At 49.0% G+C, this 18932-nt stretch overlaps 1 protein-coding gene across 3 annotated transcripts in view; it reads right to left on the reverse strand.

Annotated features, from left to right (window-relative positions):
• Positions 1-5215, reverse strand: part of B3GNTL1 (UDP-GlcNAc:betaGal beta-1,3-N-acetylglucosaminyltransferase like 1) — a 186135-nt gene extending 180920 nt beyond the window's left edge. For all 3 annotated transcript variants that reach the window (XM_049859178.1, XM_049859177.1, XM_049859176.1), the window contains exons 1-3: positions 5090-5215; positions 577-693; positions 376-475 (exon numbers count right to left, since the gene is read on the reverse strand). In XM_049859178.1, the coding sequence (XP_049715135.1) occupies positions 376-475; positions 577-693; positions 5090-5152 (280 nt within the window). In that variant the 5' untranslated portion in view covers positions 5153-5215. The remainder of the gene's footprint in view (positions 1-375; positions 476-576; positions 694-5089) is intronic.
• Positions 5216-18932: the final 13717 nt, after the last annotated feature.

Consider the following 18932-nt stretch of genomic DNA (forward strand, 5'->3'; position numbering starts at 1 on the left):
ACTTAGTGGTAGACTTTACTGAGAATACTTTTCACCAGGATTTAAACAACATGAAACTACTCAAGTATGTAAATTGATCAGACTATTGATTATAGGAAAACCTCGAGGCGTATTGGTTAAGACGTACAGCTGCGAACCAAAAGGTAAGCAGTTCGAATTCACCAGGTTCTCCCTGGATACCCTATAGGGCAGTTCTGCTCTGTCCTACAGGGTCGCTGTAAGTCGGAATCGACTCGGCGGCAACGGGTTTGGCTTGGTTTTGGTTTTACTCTGTCCTGTAGGGTTGCTATGAGTTGGAATTGACTCGACGGCGGTAGGTTTGGTTACGGGTTTACTGATTATAACTGAACAGTAAATAATCGTGTGTTTACCAACCTCCTCGAGGAGAAGGAGAATCATGACCTCCAATGACCACAAGGATACCAGAATCTTCTAACTTCACTTTCCATTTTTCAATGACAGTCATAGACTTGTCCTGAAAGCACAATGATATTGGCAGATCAGGAAACTGACTTCAGAACACTCTAACCTGAATTATACCAGGGTTAAGTAACCCAACAGGAAATTCATAAATACCTTACTGGCATCGTTGAAAACAGAAAGCTCCATGGTGCCTTCAAAGTCCTGGTGCAAAACAGACCTCAAGCAGTCATCCAACCAACATTCAGCATTGTGGACTGGGAGGATAATAGACTGGAATTGAAAAGAAATGGACTGACAAACAGAAAACTAAATTCCCTTTCCACTGCCCTAATTTATTTCCCCATTACCATCAGCACAACACTCATTTCCAAAGGGCAAGGCCCGATTTGCAGAATAACATGGAATAAGGTTTCCAAAGAAAGAATATATCCTGACAAACAAAAGGTGTCTCTTCCTTCTCACCGAGCCCATAACATTCCTTTGCTCTGTGAGATTTATGTATTAGATTTTGTGAATTGGTTGCTCTGATGCTTTTAAAAGGAAAAAAAAAAAAAATCGAAAGGCACCAAAAATTTTTTTCAGTAGTAAATTCAATGTGTTTTTCCAATCATTAATTATAAACACCAACATTTTGTTTGTATCTGTGTATCTTCTAACCCGCTCATGAAAATAATGGACAGGTCCTTTTTTTGGCAGGATAAGCATTTCCAGTCAACCAGAATGTTAAGAGAAACCGCAACAAAGAAATCCTTTTAAGTACCCCCTAACACAACACTTTAACAAAGTAACTGGTGAGGGGGGTACATTTAAAGAACCCAGCTGGGCAAATGGTACATGGGAAATTCATTTCTTCCTTCCTTTGTTCTCCCTTAGTTTAGAGCTGATTTGACACTGGAGTTACTCTTTTCTTATAGACCCCAATGGATAAAACACATAATTTCTAAAGTAATACACAGTAAAAACAGTGAAACTTGACAGTAAGAATCTACCAACAAAACAACTGATTACCGGAATTGAGTCTTAATTTTACACATTACCATATTAAGCAACCCAAAAGTTACAAATTAGTCCTCATCCTTGAGTCTATGCCCTAATACATAGAAGCAACACATTCCTAAACAAGAAAATAAAATAGTCAGGTGAGTGTGTATACGTGTGTTATATATACAAATATATATTTCATATACATATACATGATTTTCAAATTATTAATTTTGAATAAAAAGGTCATTAAAAAGACAGGAAAAGAAGAAAAGACCAAAATGGGTTTCAGAAGAGACTGAAACTTGCTCTTGAATGTAGAGCAGCTAAAGCAAAAAGAAGAAATGATGAAGTATGAGTTGAACAGAAGATTTCAAAGGGCAGCTCTAGAAGAGAAAGTATTATAATGAAATGTGCAAACACCTGGAATTAGGAAACCCAAAGGGAAGAACATGCTCAGCATTTCTCAAGCTGAAAGAACTGAAAAAAAAATTGAAGCCTCAAGTTGCAATATTGATGAATTCTTTGGAAGAAAGATGTGGCAATCTGCTTCTGTAAAGATTTACCCAGCCTCGCAAAACCTATGGAGTAGTTCTACTCTGTCCTAGAGGGTCACTATGAGTCGGAATCAACGCGATGGCAGTGCGTTTGGTTTTTGGCTTTTATGGGCAAAATGGTGAACCATGCAGGAAGCATCAAAAGGAGATGGAAGGAAAACAGAGTAACTGCACCAAAGAATTGGTCGACATTGAACCATTTCAGGAGGTAGCATCTGATCAAGAACTGATGGTGCTGAAGGAAGAAGTCCAAGCTGCATTGAAGGCACTGGCGAAAAACAAAGCTCCGGGAATTCGACGGAGTATCAGTTGAGATGTTTCAACAAACAGATGCAACATCGAAAGCATTCACTCATCTATGCCAAGAAATTTGGAAGACAGCTACCTGGACAAGTGACTGGAAGAAATGCATATTTGTGCCCATTCCAAAGAAAAGTGATCCAACAGAATGTGGAAATTAATAAACAATATTATTAATATCACATGCAAGTAAAATTCTGCCAAAGATAATTCAAAAACAGCTGCAGCAGGATATCAACAGGGAACTGCCACAAATTTAAGATGAACTCAGAAGAGAACGTGGAACGAAGGATATCATTGCTGATGTCTGATGGATCCTGGCTGAGAGCAGAGAATACAAGAAGGATGTTGACCTGTGTTTTATTGACTATGCAATGGCATCCGGCTGTGTGGATCATAACAAATTATGAATAACACTGCGAAGAATGGGAATTTCAGAACACTTAATTGTGCTCATGAGGAATCTTTACACAGATCAAGAGGCAGTTATTCAAACAGAACAAGGGGATACTGTGTGGTTTAAAGTCAGGAAAGGTGTGTGTCAAGGTTGTATCCTTTTGCCATACCCGTTCAATCTATATGCTGAGCAAAGAATGGGAGAGGCTGGATTGTATGAAGAATAGGGCATTGGGACTGGAGAAAGACTCATTAACAAGTTTGATGCAGATGACACAGCCTTGCTTGCTGAAAGTGAAGAGGACTTGAAGGACTTACTGATGAAGATCAAAGACCACAGCCTTCAGTATGGATTACCCCTCAACATAAAAAAAAAATAAAAATCCTCACAACTGGACCAATAACCAGTATCATAATAAACAGAGAAGAGATTTAAGTTGTCAAGGATTTCATTTCACTTGGATCCACAATCAACACCCACTGAAGCAGCAGTCAAGAAATCAAATGACATAATGCTTTGGGCAAATCTGCTGCAAAAGTGTTAAAAAGCAAAGATGTCAGTTTGACTAAAGTATGCCTGACCCAAAACATAGTGTTTTTCAATTGCCTCATATTCACGGGAAAGCCGGGTAATGAATTAGGAAGACTGAAGAACTGATGCCTTTGAATTACGGTGTTGGGGAAGAATATTGACTATGCCATGGACGGCCAAAAGAACATACATGTCTGTCTTGGAAGAAGTACAGCCAGAATGCTCCTCAGAAGCAAGGATGGTGAGACTTTGTCTCACATACTTGGACGTCATCAGGAGGGATTAGTCCCTGGAGAAGGAAGTCATGCTTGGTACATGGTCAGCAAAGAGGAAGACCCTCAACGAGATGCACTGACACAGTGGCTGCAACAATAGGCTCAAACAGCAAGGACTGAGAGGATGGCACAGGACTAGGCAGGGTCGCTATGTACACGGCACCTAACAATAAATCTGAATGTGGTTATAAAAAGCTTTATAGAAATGAGTAAGGAAAATATAATTCAGTCCAGTTCTTCCCTGATGAAACCACACTCTGAGGAATCCAACAGTGATATCCTCTCCTGGATATGTGTATGATCCATAAAACTAGTTCCCTAATTTACTCATGCATTTACTTTAGGGAAACCCTGGTGGTGGTGTGGATAAGAGCTACAGCTCCTAACCCAAAAGTCGGCAGTTCGAATCCACCAGGTGCTCCTTGGAAACTCTATGGGGCAGTTCTACTCTGTCCTATAGGGTCGCTATAAGTCGGGATCGACTGGACAGCAACGGGTTTGGTTTTTTGGTTTTATTTACTTTAGAAGTACTTTTCAAAGAAAAAGGTAATGAAAAGAATATTGTTACTGTCCTAAAAGATCTGTAATACAAACTATATGGTGATTTTTTGGTCAAAAAATTTATCAACATCAGCGTTGTTAAATCTTTGTCTTCTATTTTAGTAAAACAAAAACAAACTATCCTATTGCTGAACCTCCGGACTATTTCTATTACTAAGTAATAATACATCTCGTCGTGGTTACTGACTACAGCAGCCTCTAGAGTCAGGGTGAGGTCCGAACCCTGAGGCCGAGTTCGCTCCAGCCCCAGCCTTTCGTTCAGGGCAGGTGTGCTGTTCACCATGTGGCCAGGTAAGGTGGCTGACCTCTCCCACACCTGGTCCCTGGAGCTACAACTGAGAGACCAGAGTGATAATGAGCTGTGCTCCTATCCTTGTGGTTTCAAACCCAGTAAGAGACAGGCCCTTTGCTTGGGAGCATTCGCGGAAAGGAGGGAAAGTTAAATCACCCGATAACCATAAAACTCCTTCCACCATAACCTCACTTTCTCTGGTGCTTAGACGTTGTCTTGGGCGGAGAATTGGTCTTACAGGGTTTAAATAAATAAAGACCGGGAAGACAGGAAAAGGGCGAGGGAGGGGGCGGGGAGAGGGGAGGAGGGCGGGGTCGGGAGGGGGGGCCAGAGACCGGGGGCGGGGAGAGGGGAGGAGGACGAGGTCCGAAGGGGGGGACCAGAGACCGGGGGCGGGGCAGGGGGCGGGGAGAGGGGGAGGAGGACGGGGTGCGAAGGGGGGGACCAGAAACCGGGGGCGGGGGAGGGGGCGGGGAGAGGGGAGGAGGACGGGGTCCGAAGGTGGGGACCAGAAACCGGGGGCGGGGGAGGGGGCGGGGAGTGTGGAGGAGGACGGGGTCGGGAGGGGATACCAGAGACCGGGGGCGGCGAAGGGGGCGGGGAGAGGGGAGGAAGACGGGGTCGAGGGGGGACCAGAGACCGGGTGCGGGGGAAGGGAGTAAGGTGGGGGAGGGGAGGGGAGGGAGAGACATGAGAGGGCACGGGCAAGGAGCAGAGCTGAAGGGAGAAGGGCAGGAAGTCCTCGGGCTCCTCCCCGCGGCCCGGCACCTACCACCTGGGCCCGCGGGGACCCCAGAGGGGGCACAGCGGTGACTGAGTCCCGGGGCGCCTGCATGGCCAGCCTGGCTCCTCCTCCGCCCACGCGGGCAACCCCGTTCGTGCGTCGTCTCCGCCTCAGCCTACGGTGAATGCGCGTGCGCGGCCCCTTGTCGGGGGGGCGGGCCCGGCGCCGAGGCTGCCTCGGATTGGTTTACAGAGACGTCGATTCCGCGGGAGGGGGCGGGGCAAGCGGCCTAGAGAGGCCGGCGGCGGGCGAGGCTGACTCGGCTGGAGGACCCGGCTGGAGGAGTCGGACTCGGCTGGTGCCGGCCCGCATGGCTTCTGTTGCCCTCCCTTTAGATCCTCAGTTCTTGCTGCACTCGCCGGAGAGCATCGATAACTAGTCGTGACGTCTTCTCTAACACAAAAGTTATAAAGATGCTTCGTAGTGGGGAAGGTGGTGTGAGAATGCGCCGAGCTTAAGGGTGTGACTCGGAAGCCGTGTGACATGCGACATTTCATGTGAACTGTGTTTGACCAGAATTTAGAAGAAAAGGAGCATCCGGGCAGGGTGAGGGACCAGGCCCCCCAGGGAGAGTGCCCTTCACGTCTGCACCCCCGGCAGCCATCGAGAATAGCGGGGGGCGGGGGTGGGCGCAGTGTTTTACCTTTGGCACCGTGAGAACATTGTCTTCCCACAACACAAACCATGGCTTGCCCCTGTCAGGCCAACATGCGACCCTCCTGGGCTCAGCAAAGATTATACATACCCTAACCAGTTCACCAAGAATTAGGAAGGTGGCCCAGCTCCAGGCAGCATTTGGTTCTGTTGTACAAGGGTCGTAATGAGTCGGAACTGACTGGATAACAACTAACAACAACAACACTGTTGTGCTTGTTGTCGTTAGATGCCATCGAGTCACTTATGATTCACAGCGACTCTATGATTGAAACAGTGCCAGGTGCTGCACCATCCTTATGGTTATGGTTGAACCCATTGTTGCAGCCTTTGTGTCAATCCCTCTCGTTAAGGATCTTTCTCTTTTTTGATGACCCTCTATCAAGCATGGTGTCCTTCTCCAGGGACTGATCCCTCCTGATAACATGTGCCAAGTATGTGAGACATAGTCTCTCCATCCTTGCATCTAAGAAGCATTCTGGCTGTACTTCTTCCAAGACAGATTTGTTCGTTCTTTTGGCAGCTTGTGATATATTTGATATTCTTCACCAATACCATAATTCAAAGGCATTAATTCTTCTTTGGTTTTCTTTATTCATTGCCCAGCATTCGCATGCATATAAGGCAGTTGAAAACACCATGTTTTTGGTCAGGCGCACCTTAGTCCTCAAAATGACATCTTAGTTTTTCAACACTTGAAAGAGGTCTTTTGCAGCAGATTTGCCCAGTGTAATACATCATTTGATTTCTTGACTGCTGCTGCAGTGAGTGTTGATTGTGCAACCAAGTAAAATGAAATCCTTGACAACTTTAGTATTTTCTCTTTATCATGATGTTGCTTATTGGTCCAGTTGTGAGGAGTTTTGTTTTCTTTATGTTGAGGTGCAATCCATACTGAAGGCTGCGGTCTTTGATCTTCATCAGTAAGTGCTCCAAGTCCTCCTCACTTTCAGCAAGCAAGGTTGTGTCATCTGCATATTGCAAGTTGTTAATAAGTCTTCCTTCAATTTTGATGCCTCATTCTTCTTCATATAGTCCATGTTCTCGGGCTACTTGCTCAGCATACAGGTTGAACAAGTATGGTGAAAGGATACAACCCTGATAGACACCTTTCCTGACTTTAAACCAATCAGTATCCCCTTGTTCTGTCCAAACAACTGCCTCTTGATCTATGTGCAGGTTCCTCATGAGCACAATTAAGTGTTCTGGAATTCCCATTCTTCGCAATGTTGTCCATAATTTATTATGATCTATTTTTATGCAGTCAAATGCCTTTGCGTAGTCACTAAAACACAGGTAGACATCTTTGGTATGCTCTGCTTTCAGCCAAGACCCATCTGACGTCAGCAATGATATCCCTTGTTCCACATTCTCTTCTGAGTCTGACTTGAATTTCTTGCAGTTCCCTACTAATGTACTACTGTGGCTGCTTTTGAATTATCTTCAGCAGAATTTTACTTGTGTGCGATATTATGATATTGTTTGATAATTCTGTTAGATCACCTTTCTTTGGAATAGGTGTAAATATGGATCTCTTCTAGTCGGTTGGCCAGGTAGCTGTCTTCCAAATTTGTTGGCATAGATGAGTGAGCACTTCCAGTGCTACATCTGTTTGTTGAAACACCTCGATTGGTATTTCGTCAATTCCTGGAGCTTTGTTTTTCTGCCAGTGTCTTCCGTGCAGCTTGGACTTCTTCCTTCAGTACCATCAGTTCTTGAACATATGCTACCTCCTGAAATGATTGAACATTGACCAATTCTTTTTGGTGCAGTGACTGTGTATTGCTTTCATCTTCTTTTGAGGCTTCCTGCATCATTCAATTTTTTCCCCATAGAATCCTTCAATATTGCAACCTGAAGCTTGAGTTTTTTCTTCAGTTCTTTCAACTCAAGAAATCCTGGGCGTGTTCTTCTCTTGTGGTTTTCTAACTTAAGGTCTGCACATTTCATTATAATACTTTACTTTGTCTTCTTGAGCTGCTTTTTGAAATCTTCTGTTCAGCTCTTTTACTTCATCATTTCTTCCTTTTGCTTTAGCTACTCAATTTTCAAAAGCATGTTTCAGAATCTTTTCTGACATCCATTTTGGTCTTTCCTTTCTTTCCTGTCTTTCCAATGACCTCTTGCTTTCTTTATGTATGATGTCCTTGATGTCATTCCACAACGCGTCTGGTCTCCAGTCATTAGTGTTCAATGTGTCAAATCTATTTCTTTTTATTGTGCTTTAAGTGAAAGTTTACAAACCAAGTCAGTCTCAAATCTATTCTTGAGATGGTCTGTAAATTCAGATGGGATATATTCAAGGTTGTGCTTTGGCTTTTGTGGACTTGTTCTAATTTTCTTTAGTTTCCACTTGAACTTGCATAGGAGCAGTTGATGGCCTATTCCTCAGTCAGCCCCTGGCTATGTTCTGACTGGCGATATTGAGCTTTTCCGTTGTCTCTTTCCACAGATGTAGTCAATTTGATTTCTGTGTATTCCATCCGGTGAGGTCCACGTGTACAGTCTATACTATATTGTGCTTAGGGAGGCACAACATGATATTAGAGCCCTTGTCTGGAGGCTGTTCGATAGGGCATTTCCTGGCCAAGTGACCTTCCGAAAGTTCTGTGCCTGTTAGTGAAACAGGGCTGTTAGTAGAGGCTGTCTACCAGGATGGTTGTGTGGACTCATGGAGTTACTGCTCACAAAAGTAATTATACTTATGCCAGTTCAGAGTAAATGTTCAATGGGCATTGTCTGCTGTTACCCACTCCCCCCCACCACCCCCCGGATCTGTCCAAGCTAATCTGTTTAATAGGCAGGCCAGTAACTACCACTTCCATGGCAAATCCTTTACAGTAGTCTTCCTTTATCTGTGGGGGATACGTTCCAAGACCCCCAGTGGATGCCTGAAACCACAGAAAGCTAAACCGTGGATAAGGGGAGACAACTGTACTGTCTGAAACTGAGACTAAATGGAAATAATTCTACATGTTACATAGTATTCCAATATAACATAAAGGGCAAACTTCGGTTTTAAATCTTTTAATCATCATTTCAAGTGAGATTGTTCCTAAAATTTTCGTCAATGTTTGCAAAATTTGTTGTTGAAATACTTGGGTCAGACAAATGAAGATGTATCCTTATTTACAGTCTGACAAGAGCAAGCCGAGGAGTTGTTTTCAAGGATCTACAGTTTCCAGGGAGTGGAATATATGATAGTTTCATTTTAAACAGCTCAGTAAAAAGTAGCATTGTGGCTTCTCAAATACACTGTAGACTGCAGAGCAGGAGAAAATGTTAAGAGGTAACAGATGGTTTCTGGCATCTCCACATCAATGAGATCTAGAATTGGGCTTGGCTGCTCATGTCTTGCTTCCTGGGCATCTCCTGCTGCCAGAAATTTGCTCTTCACTGCCTTCCCCTCATAAAAATGTGGTCACTGTTATTAGCTACCGTCAAGTCAGCTCAGAGTCATGATGGTCCCACGCACAACAGAACAAAATGCTGCCCGGTCCTGCACCATTCTCACGCTCAGCCACCACCATCTGTCAGTGAAGCTTGTGTGTTGCTGGGATGCGGAACAGGTTTTGGCGGAGCTTCCAGACAAAGACAGACTAGGGAGAAAGGCTTGGCAATCTACTTCTGAAAATCAGCCAATGAAAACCACCTGGATCACAACGTTCTGATCCACAACCGACCATGGGGATGGCGCGGGACTGGGCAGCATTTTGTTCTGTTGTATATGGGGTCGCTATGGGTGGGGGAGTGACTCAACAGCAAATAACAATACGTTGTCTAGTTAGAGACTTAATAATACAACCAAAATAACTGAAACTTTTCAAAATGCTTTGTAACTCACCTTCACGTTGCAGGTATAAAAATTGCTAAATACCAGATCCGTACTGTCAAAAATAAAATGCTGATTTGGATTATCTGGTTATTTTGATCAGTTTGGACAGGGATGTCAGGTAATTCAAACTCTCCCAGAATTTGCCATACCCAGTTTCATGATCCCTGGGAGGGGCTGCAAACCAGTGCCCCCCCCCAGCCACACCCAGCTTTGTTATTGTTTTTTAATAGACCTTTTTTTTTTTTATTTTGTAAAGCAGATTTAGGTTCACAGAAAACCTGTGCAGAAAGTACAGACAGTTCTCAAATTCCCCTCTGCCTGCACACAGTTTTCGCCATGATAACATCTTGGGTTTCTGTGGTCTGTCTGTTACAATGATGAACCAATGTTGATACTTTATTATTAACTAAAGTCCGTAGTTCACATCAGGGCTCTGTGTAGTACAATCCTTTGGGTTTTGGCAAATGCATAATGTCAAATGTCCACCATTACAGTACCATACAAAGTAATTTCTGTGCCCTGGATATGCCCTGTGCTCCGCCTATTCATCTCTCCCCTCTGAACCCCTGAACCCTGGGCAACCACTGATTTTTTCACTGAAGCTACACCTTTTCTATAATCATGTAGTTGCCTTGTTGGAATCATACAGTGTGAAGCTTTTTCAATCTGACTTCTTTTACTTAACAGTATGCATTTAAGGTTTCTCCATGCCCTTACGAGCCTTGATAGCTCATTTCTTTTTATCACTGAATAATAGTAAAGGTCAGAAAATTTGACATAAGTATTTGAATGTCTGGCTTCTAGGGTAAGTCTGCAATGAGCCCTGGTGGCGCAGTGGTTAAGCACTTGGCTGCTAACCAGAAGGTCAGCAGTTCGAACCCACCAGCCGCTCATCAGGATAAAGATGTGACAACATGTTTCCCTAAGATTACATTCTTAGAAAGTCTATAGGGCAGCTCTACTCTGTCCTGTAGGGTCGCTGTGAGTCAGGATTGACTCAATGGCAATGGGTCAGTGTTTTTAGGGTAAGTCTGAGGTCTCTGGGTGGTACAAACAGTTTGTACTTGACTACTAACCCAAAGGCTAGTGGTTTGAACATGCCCAGTGTTGCTGCAGAGGACAGGCCTGGCGATCTGCTTCCGTAAAGATTACAGCCAAAAAAATCCTATAAATCAGTTCTACCCTGTAACATATGGTGTCACCATGAGTTGGAACTGACTCCACGGAAATGAGTCTGTGTTTTTTTGCTAGGGTAAGTCTGGGCCCATGCTCTCCCGTTCTGGGGCCCCTTGGTGGGGGCTGAGTGAACACAGTGCCAGCTGTTACTCCCTACCCAGCCCCCATGGGCATTTGAGATTGCAACCTCTGGACAAATGACATGAAAGCTGCAGTTTCCCCCTGGAGCACGACCTCTCTTCCCCAGATCCCTGCCGTCTGCAGTTGCATTCACACAAAGCAAGGACAGCTATAGGCTCTCTGTTCCTGAGTGGGGGAGTTCCTCAGCTGTCTCTCTTTAAGGGAGTTTGGCTCTGCTGCTTTAAGTATTTTAAAGTTTAAAACTCTATTAAAATGGATGGAACCCTAAGCAAATAGGAACAACTTTAATTTTTGTAAAGAAACTCTCAAATACAAGAATATTTTAGAACACATCTTTTGAGGACAAATGCGGCCTTTTTAACATTCACCATCAAGCTTGTTAAGTGTTCCTGCTGTGCTTAGCAAGCTAATGATACACAAGAATAAGAATCATAACCAGTGACGCTGGGATATGAGGGAACTTCAGAAGAAAGACATGTTTGTTGTTAAATGCTGTGGCTCTTGCCAGTGCGTCACAGTCGAAAGGTTTCTGTTCTGCCCAGACGCTCAGCAAATCGCAAGCTCGCCACCAGCCCACCGGAGAGCTGCTTGGTTCTAGGCCTACTCGCCACAGATTAACTGGAAAAAAACAGCATTTTCTCCCCAGAAGACGTAGAAATGTGCAGAGACCAATAAAAAGCACTTGAAGCATTGGTGATGACTCCGCGCTGGCACCTGGGGACGTTTGGTGATGACTCCGCGCTGGCACCTGGGGACGTTTGGTGATGACTCCGCGCTGGCACCTGGGGACGTTTGGTGATGACTCCGCGCTGGCACCTGGGGACGTTTGGTGATGACTCCGCGCTGGCACCTGGGGACGTTTGGTGATGACTCCGCGCTGGCACCTGGGGACGTTTGGTGATGACTCCGCGCTGGCACCTGGGGACGTGGGGCGACCCGGCTGCAGGTCTGGGGGGACAGGCCGGGGCCAGTTGCTGTGGATTCCACCCCGGCTCGTGGCGACCCTGTGTGTCAGAACAGAACTGTGCTCCTTAGGGTTTTCAGTGGCTGATTTTTCAGAAGTAGATCACCAGGCCTTTCTTTCGTGGTGCCTCTGGGTGGACTAGAACTTCCAACCTTCCAGCTAGCGGCCAAGCATGTTAACAGTGTGTAGCACCCGAGGCCGGGCTGGTAAGTCTTGGCAATTTGCAGAGGGTTGCCTGAAGGAGACTGCACAGGGTCTATCCAGGGCTGAGACCCACAAACTAGTGAGGGCTCCTGTGTATGTGACCTCCCCTCTTTGGCTGGGGACCCCTTTACTCCCACTGGAGCTGAGAGAGGAGCTGGTGGCCCCAAAGTGGTCTGGGAGCTGTATGAGTCCCACCTGCCCTTCCGGGTCAGCCCAGCCCTCGGCTCTGATTGCCCTAGGAAAACCCCCCTGGCCCTCCCATCAAGAGATGTCCTGACAGTACCTGGTATCCGCTTAGCGGGGCCACTCCACTTCCTCCCCGGGCAGCTGCATTTGCTCCTCACCCGCTGGTTGTGAGAGTCCAGGGCCCCTTGGAGAGCCTGGACTCCCCAGGCGGACTGCAGTGGGGTCAGATCCCAGCCCATTCGGCACAGCCCACAGATCTTCCCAACTTAGCCTCTCTTTGCCTCTGCTTTCCCTCCTGCAAAATGAACCAAGTAAGGTCCGCTTTCTTGAGCGGTGAACATGCCCAGAGGGAAGGATTTGAGAGTGAGGGAGGACAGGTCCCACCAGGAGGATGATGGGTGGGGTCCCAGGAGCCCTGGCTCTTCTCCCATAACAAGTCTATTTTTCATCTCATGGGCCCTGAGAGCAACGCACGCTGGCCCCAGAGCTCAGCCCCAGGTTAGTGGCTGGGGTGCTGGGGTTGCTTGAAAGCCCCTGCCTTGCCACATGCTGACCAATCCCACTGCCTACCCTTGTTTTCCTGATTCCACTAGTTTTAAGTTTTGTTGTATCTTGTTGCCCTGCAAGGGGACAATGCATCCACTGAAGCCCTTTCTGTAGTGAGGCAGGACAGAGGCTGGAGAAGCCGTGATACCTTTGGGAACAGGGGTTAGGCTGTGTCATTCAGGTCAGAGTTAAAATGACAAGAAATGGCCACCCAGGACCTGGGCAGTTGGGCGGTAGGCAACGCTCTGTGGCCGAGAAGGCAAAAGGCACTCCGGTTTATTTTTGTTGTTTGAGGTTTAGGGCTTCCTGCTTGGACATTTTTGGATGCACAGGAAACCCACTAGGTTAAACGAAGGGAAAGTGTTCCAAGAGGGTCTCGCCTCTCAAGAACGCCCGAACTACGGGCCCCCAGGGTAACGGGCACTCTGCTGGAGGGCCAGCAGCCCTTCCCAATTCCACCTTCCCCAGCAGGAAGGTGCTCTCGCAGTTTACTGACAATTGTGATTATCAGGAAATGGTCAGAGAAGTAGGGAGAATGGAAAAAACAACAGAGAGCATGAACAAGGGCTACTGACAGCAGCTCCTACCCTCCAAGCTGGTCCCTGTTTCCCCTGGAGGGCGGTGGGCACAGGGGGTCACATCGCTGATCACACACTGCTTGGCTCCAGCTACAGGGCGAACTCCCGGCTGGAGCACTGGATGGGGCCCTGGCCCCCTGACGCCTTGCTCGGGCCAGAATGCAGCTGGCCTGGCTGTCCCTCCGGAGGGCCTGGACAAGGCATGTGGCACAGCTGGTCTCCTTCCTGCAAAACCCTCATGGATCTGCTGCAACATAGGGTTATCCACCCTCCTGTCTGCCTGCCTGAACCCTCCTGGCCCACACTCCAAGCTCCTGCTGTCCACTGGACCCTTCCCTCTCTCTTCTGCACCGTCCCCCATGTACCGCCCCCTATGCATCATCCCCCAAGGGCCTGGCCAGGTCTATGTCCTCATGGAGATGGTGCAGCATCCAGGAAAACATGGCCCTCCGAGGCTCCAGCTGTGGGGCTTTTGGGTGAGATTCTGCTCGGATTCAATCCTCCTTAGTTCCAGATGTTGCTGGATACCTACTACATGCATGTGCATCGGGGGTTCGCTGGGAGTGAAGCAGCCAAGACTTGGCCTTGGGAAGCTCAGGGGAGGCAGGGGCACTTTCTGCCTGGTTGGAAGTCTTCAGAGGATGGGGAGGCAGAGCCCAGCAAGGACAGCGTGGCTCCTGTGCAGCCCGGCCAGCCAGCACTGCCCTGATCATCACCCTGAGGGCAGGTCTTGCCATAGGCCTCCCAGGGTACCCCCACCAGGAGGAGTGGGGTTACACTGCCACAGCCCCCTTGGGGAAGTAGTGGTTGTGGGGATCACGAGAGGGTGTGGGAGGACTTGGGTGAGTCTCCACCTGGGGGTGTGACCACACATCCCTGCCAGGGACTGTAGGGTCTGGGGCACAGGGACCCCTCAGGAAGGCCAGGAAGGCCTCGGTGTGGGCAGACTGGAGGTCACTGGGAAGGGCCCTGGGGACATTCAGATGCTGGTCACCAGGGAGATGGCAGCTCCCGCCTGGCAGCACTCATGCGAACTTGAAAGCAGTGAGAGCAGACAGCATCTCAAAGACCTAACAAAAGGGCTTCCTGTGGACAGCAGTGCCCTCCTTCCTCCTCCGAGCCCCTGGCTGGCGCCTCTGCCAGGCAGCACCAGACCACAAAAAGCAACATCACACCCTGGCCACACACCCTGAGGCTCGTTGTTCCAAAACTGGGCGTTAAGTCCAGCTCCTAACCCACGGGCACAGCTCTGCAGCTGCCCCCCAGCACTCAAGGGCTCTGCTGGGGATAAAAGGTGAGATGGAGCCAGCTGCGGATGCCTCTCACTTAATTCACCAAATCTGTGCATGCAACTCTTCATGTTCACATACACACCCAGAGACACACAGACATGCACAGACACACACAGAGACAGACACACAGACATGCACAGAGACACAAATACAGACACACAGACATGCACAGACACACATGCACACACACACACACAGACATGCATAGACACACACAGAGACAGACACACAGACATGCACAGACACATACACACACAAACACACACGTGAGTGACACAGAGGGCTTCCTGGGGAAACACACAAACCCTGGGCCAGGGCCTGAGGAGGAGGGAAGTCCTCTTCTTCTCTCAGCCTGCAGTATGAGCTACACGACCAGGACCCTGCAAGCCTGCCGGTCCTCCACAGCAAAGAAAGTGGTTCCTGGAGGGTGAAGCAGATGCCAGCCAGGGACGGAAGAGGTAGCAGGTCCTGTGGTTGACAGGATCAGCACTAGACGGTGGAGAGGACCCGAGTGAGGCAAAGGTCTGTGCTCAGACCACAAAGGAGAGCAGTCCCCTGCCCCACTCCCCACCAGGTACACCCTGGCCCTGTGCTTTCTTTGTGATCAGGCAAAGACCATTGTCCCTGATCAACACACTCATCATCTGCCCAAGGTTGTGGTGGACACTCCCAAACCATCCTGCATCGCCCAAAGTTGAGTGCATCCCTGGCTTCCCCACCACCCCGACCCTCCGCCTGTACTGCCAGCCCTCGACCTGGCCGTCCCTGGCTCGGTCCCCAAAGCTGTAGCTGTGTGTGGCTACAGGTGCGCTGTGTCCCCTGGAATCCAGAAACCTCCTCCCCCGCCCTCTCCCTCCTTCCTTCCTTTCCTAACAATTTGTTTTCCTTACCAGAAAAGCAACACCTAATCACTGAAAATCAATTTTTTTTGGACGGGGGGAGAGGTAGTATTTTAAAAAGTCAGACATAATCCCACCATCCGGTGGATTCCTGGTGTTCATCCTCCTGGTTGGTGTTCTTATGACCTTGACCTCATGTGGTATATAAAGGCGTGTCCTTTTATTTTTCACTTAACTTTGCATCAGCTCCAAAGTTCCTGCTGAGTCTGGCAGCGGCCACATGACCTCTGAGCTCCTGCATGCTGCCCTTCCCTCCTTGCCTGTGCTTCACTTCCCTACCCCTCCACCCCCCCACCCCCCCACCTCCGGCTGCGCAGAGCCTGTGGGTGGCACACTCAGCCTCTGCACCACAGCTCCCTCCCCAGGAAGTGCCCTTGTGCCCGGGAACAGGCCTATGTCGTGTCTTCCAAGAAGCCCTCCAAGAACACACCCTCCTAGGGTTGACTACGCCCCCTGGACCCACAGTCACTCTGCGAGGGGGCAGCTCTAGCCCCCAGGTTCTCTCCAGTGCTGAGTGGGACAGCCCAGGCTAATTAGGAGGGTGGGGATGCAGCCCCAGGCCGATGTCCTCAAGGAAGCCCATAGGCCCCTCGTGGTGTGTTTTATAGCTGCCTGCCCATCCACCTGTCTAGCCGAGTCTCTGACACACCCCATGGACGGAAGCCAAACCCTGAATTTGCAGAGGAGTGAGGCTCCTCCAGCTGTGACCTTGTCTATCCACCCTCCACCCCTTCCCAGCTTCCCACCCCAGCACTCTCGGAGCAGAAGGGCACCCAGCATCTGGATCATACTGGGGCACACCAAGGGCCAGCCCAGTGGGGTCCAGAGGGAGGATCTCCAGGGACCAGGATGGGTGAGGAGGGCACTAGGTGAGGGATGGAGACCAGGTGAGGGGGGGCGCCAGGTGAGTTCAGGAACCAAGTGAAGTCAGGGACCTAGTGAGGACAGGGACCAGGTCACGGACTAGTTGAGGATGGGGACCAGAAGAGGGATACGGACCAGGTGAGGGATGGGGACCAGAAGAGGGATACGGACCAGGTGAGGGATGGGGACCAGATGAGGAATGGGGACCAGGTGAGGACAGAATGGGGACCAGGTGAGGACAGAATGGGCACCAGGTGAGGACAGAATGGGGAGCAGGTGAGGGATGGGAATGAGGCAAGAACAGGACGGGGCACTAGTGAGGGATGGGAACCAGGTGAGGGACGGGGACCAGATTTGGGGGCTTTATTCCAGTGGGTTTTTTTTTTGTTTAGGGGATTCGAATGGGGTCTAGCCACCCTCCGTTGGTGGACATGCTCCGGGTGGCCCAGTCCATGTGGCGGCTGGTGAGACCCTTACATAGGATACTGTTGGTACAATGGAGAAAGTCCTCATATTGAGGTGTATTTTCTCCATGCCAGACTGCTAGGCTGATTGCACCGCTCATATACCTTGTTTAGGAGAGATCTTTATGTAGGCTTACGTTCTTCAGAGGATAACACTGGGGGAAATAAAAGGTCATTGCTGTGTCAGAGGTCTCCCTCTTCTTTAATGGGGGCTCTGGTGTTGACACCTTCACCTTCGCGGTGTTTCGGTATGTGGTGACTGTAGGCCCCATGGGCCTGAGTGCAGTCAGGCCTCAGAGTGAGCCCCCACACCTGCCTGCTGCCCCCCACATGCTCCTGCTGTCTTTATTCATTCAGGGCACTTCTGCTGTGTAGCACTAGTTACACTTACAAGGCGGTAATGAGGTGTTTAATATCTGTCTCCTTGTGGGAGCCAGGACTCAGAAGGACAGGCCTGGCCTGGCTGGTTGGCCGCAGCGTCCTCAGTGAGGAGCCAGGCCCAGATGGCAGCTGGCACTCAGCAAACTGTTTTTAGTAAACAGATCAAATGCTTTTGGCAGAGGAGGGTCGAAGGAATCTGTATGCAAGGCAGAAACCCACTGGGACAGATAAGAGATAAACGACAGAGTGAAAATTTTCCCTGAAGGAGAGAAATGTCATAGATTTTTTCAGGGGTGGCAGCAGAGAAGGAAGAAGTGCGGGTTCACCTGAGGCAGCCGAGTGGGGACCACAGTCGACTGGTCCCCTTGTCCATTACCTGCTGGGGGGCCCTGGGCATGGCCTGAGCGGGGAGCCCAGCTGGCTGCCCAGTTGGCCAGGACCCGGTTTCCCCCCACCCCCCCATCCCCAGACTCCCCCCCGGGAGCCTGGGAACCATCCCAGCCCAGCTCCAGAAGCGTCTATGCACAGAAATGGCAAAAATGCAAGGGCCACATGTCTACACTGCCATGGAGGTGCCAGAGAGACCCTGGGGGCTTCCCAGGAGAGGCACCCTGTGGGCTGGGCAGGGAGGACAGGAGAAAGCCTGAGCAGAGCAGACATGTTGTTTTCCGGAAAAGGAGGGTTGTGAGGACAAGGGTGGACAGCAGGCATTGGGTTGTGACACCAAGTTTGTCTATGTCCAGCACAGCACCTGGCCCTGGCCCAGGGCTGCCCTTATTGGCCTCCCTTCCTTCCTAAAAGATGTGGGCACGGGGGCCAGGGTGGTGTTCAGCAGGCTGTCTAGGTCCCATTCTTCTCTGACACACAGACAGACAGCAGGCCAGCGAATTAGGTTAAGAAGGGGTTGGGTAAAGAATTACACTTTACAGGTGACTGGGTTGTGGTTGTTTTATGTTGTAATTACATGTTGCTTATTACAGTTGCTAGACATTAAATTATAAGCATTTGCCCTTGATACATCATTTGACCACAATTACAATAATTATGTCCCTATGAGGAGGTCAGTAAAAATGACCTTGGAAGGGCAAGTCGGCCAGGTAAAAACCAGCTGGAGAGGCTGGGGGAGCCCAGGGATGTGTGGTGTGACCCGTGTGTGAATGCTGCCCTCAGTGGCGGGGTCCATGTGATTTTCTGTGAACGATGAGGAGTCCAGCTTCCAAAGGTTCGGGGCAAAGTAAAGGGCATGACTGGCAAAGCTCCTAAGTATTTTTCAAATGTAAAAAGAGAAAATGTCCTGGCCATGTTTGGGAAAAATGTTTAATGTTTTTCTTGAAGCGCCTGGCTTCTATGGGAGGGAGTTGATTCTTCCGTGAGCAGACCCAGGTAACCGCTGATGCCTGTTCGGAAACCTCTACACTGAGCATAAATGAAAGCTTTTTCTGTGGCCAGGCCATGCTTGTGGCTGAAAGAACTCACAGCTGTGTGGAGAGGGCCGTAGAGACCAGAAAACCCTTGTCTGAGAGGGTGGGCCCCGGAATGAGCATCTCTGGAGAGAACCAGCACCCCTCAGCTACCACCTTGATATGATGCTTTGTAAAGACGATGCCACAAAACCCCACAACTCCCACGGAATCAAGAAATGACCCC

This window comes from Elephas maximus, chromosome 19 (assembly GCF_024166365.1).
Source record: "Elephas maximus indicus isolate mEleMax1 chromosome 19, mEleMax1 primary haplotype, whole genome shotgun sequence".
Taxonomy (NCBI): domain Eukaryota; kingdom Metazoa; phylum Chordata; class Mammalia; order Proboscidea; family Elephantidae; genus Elephas; species Elephas maximus.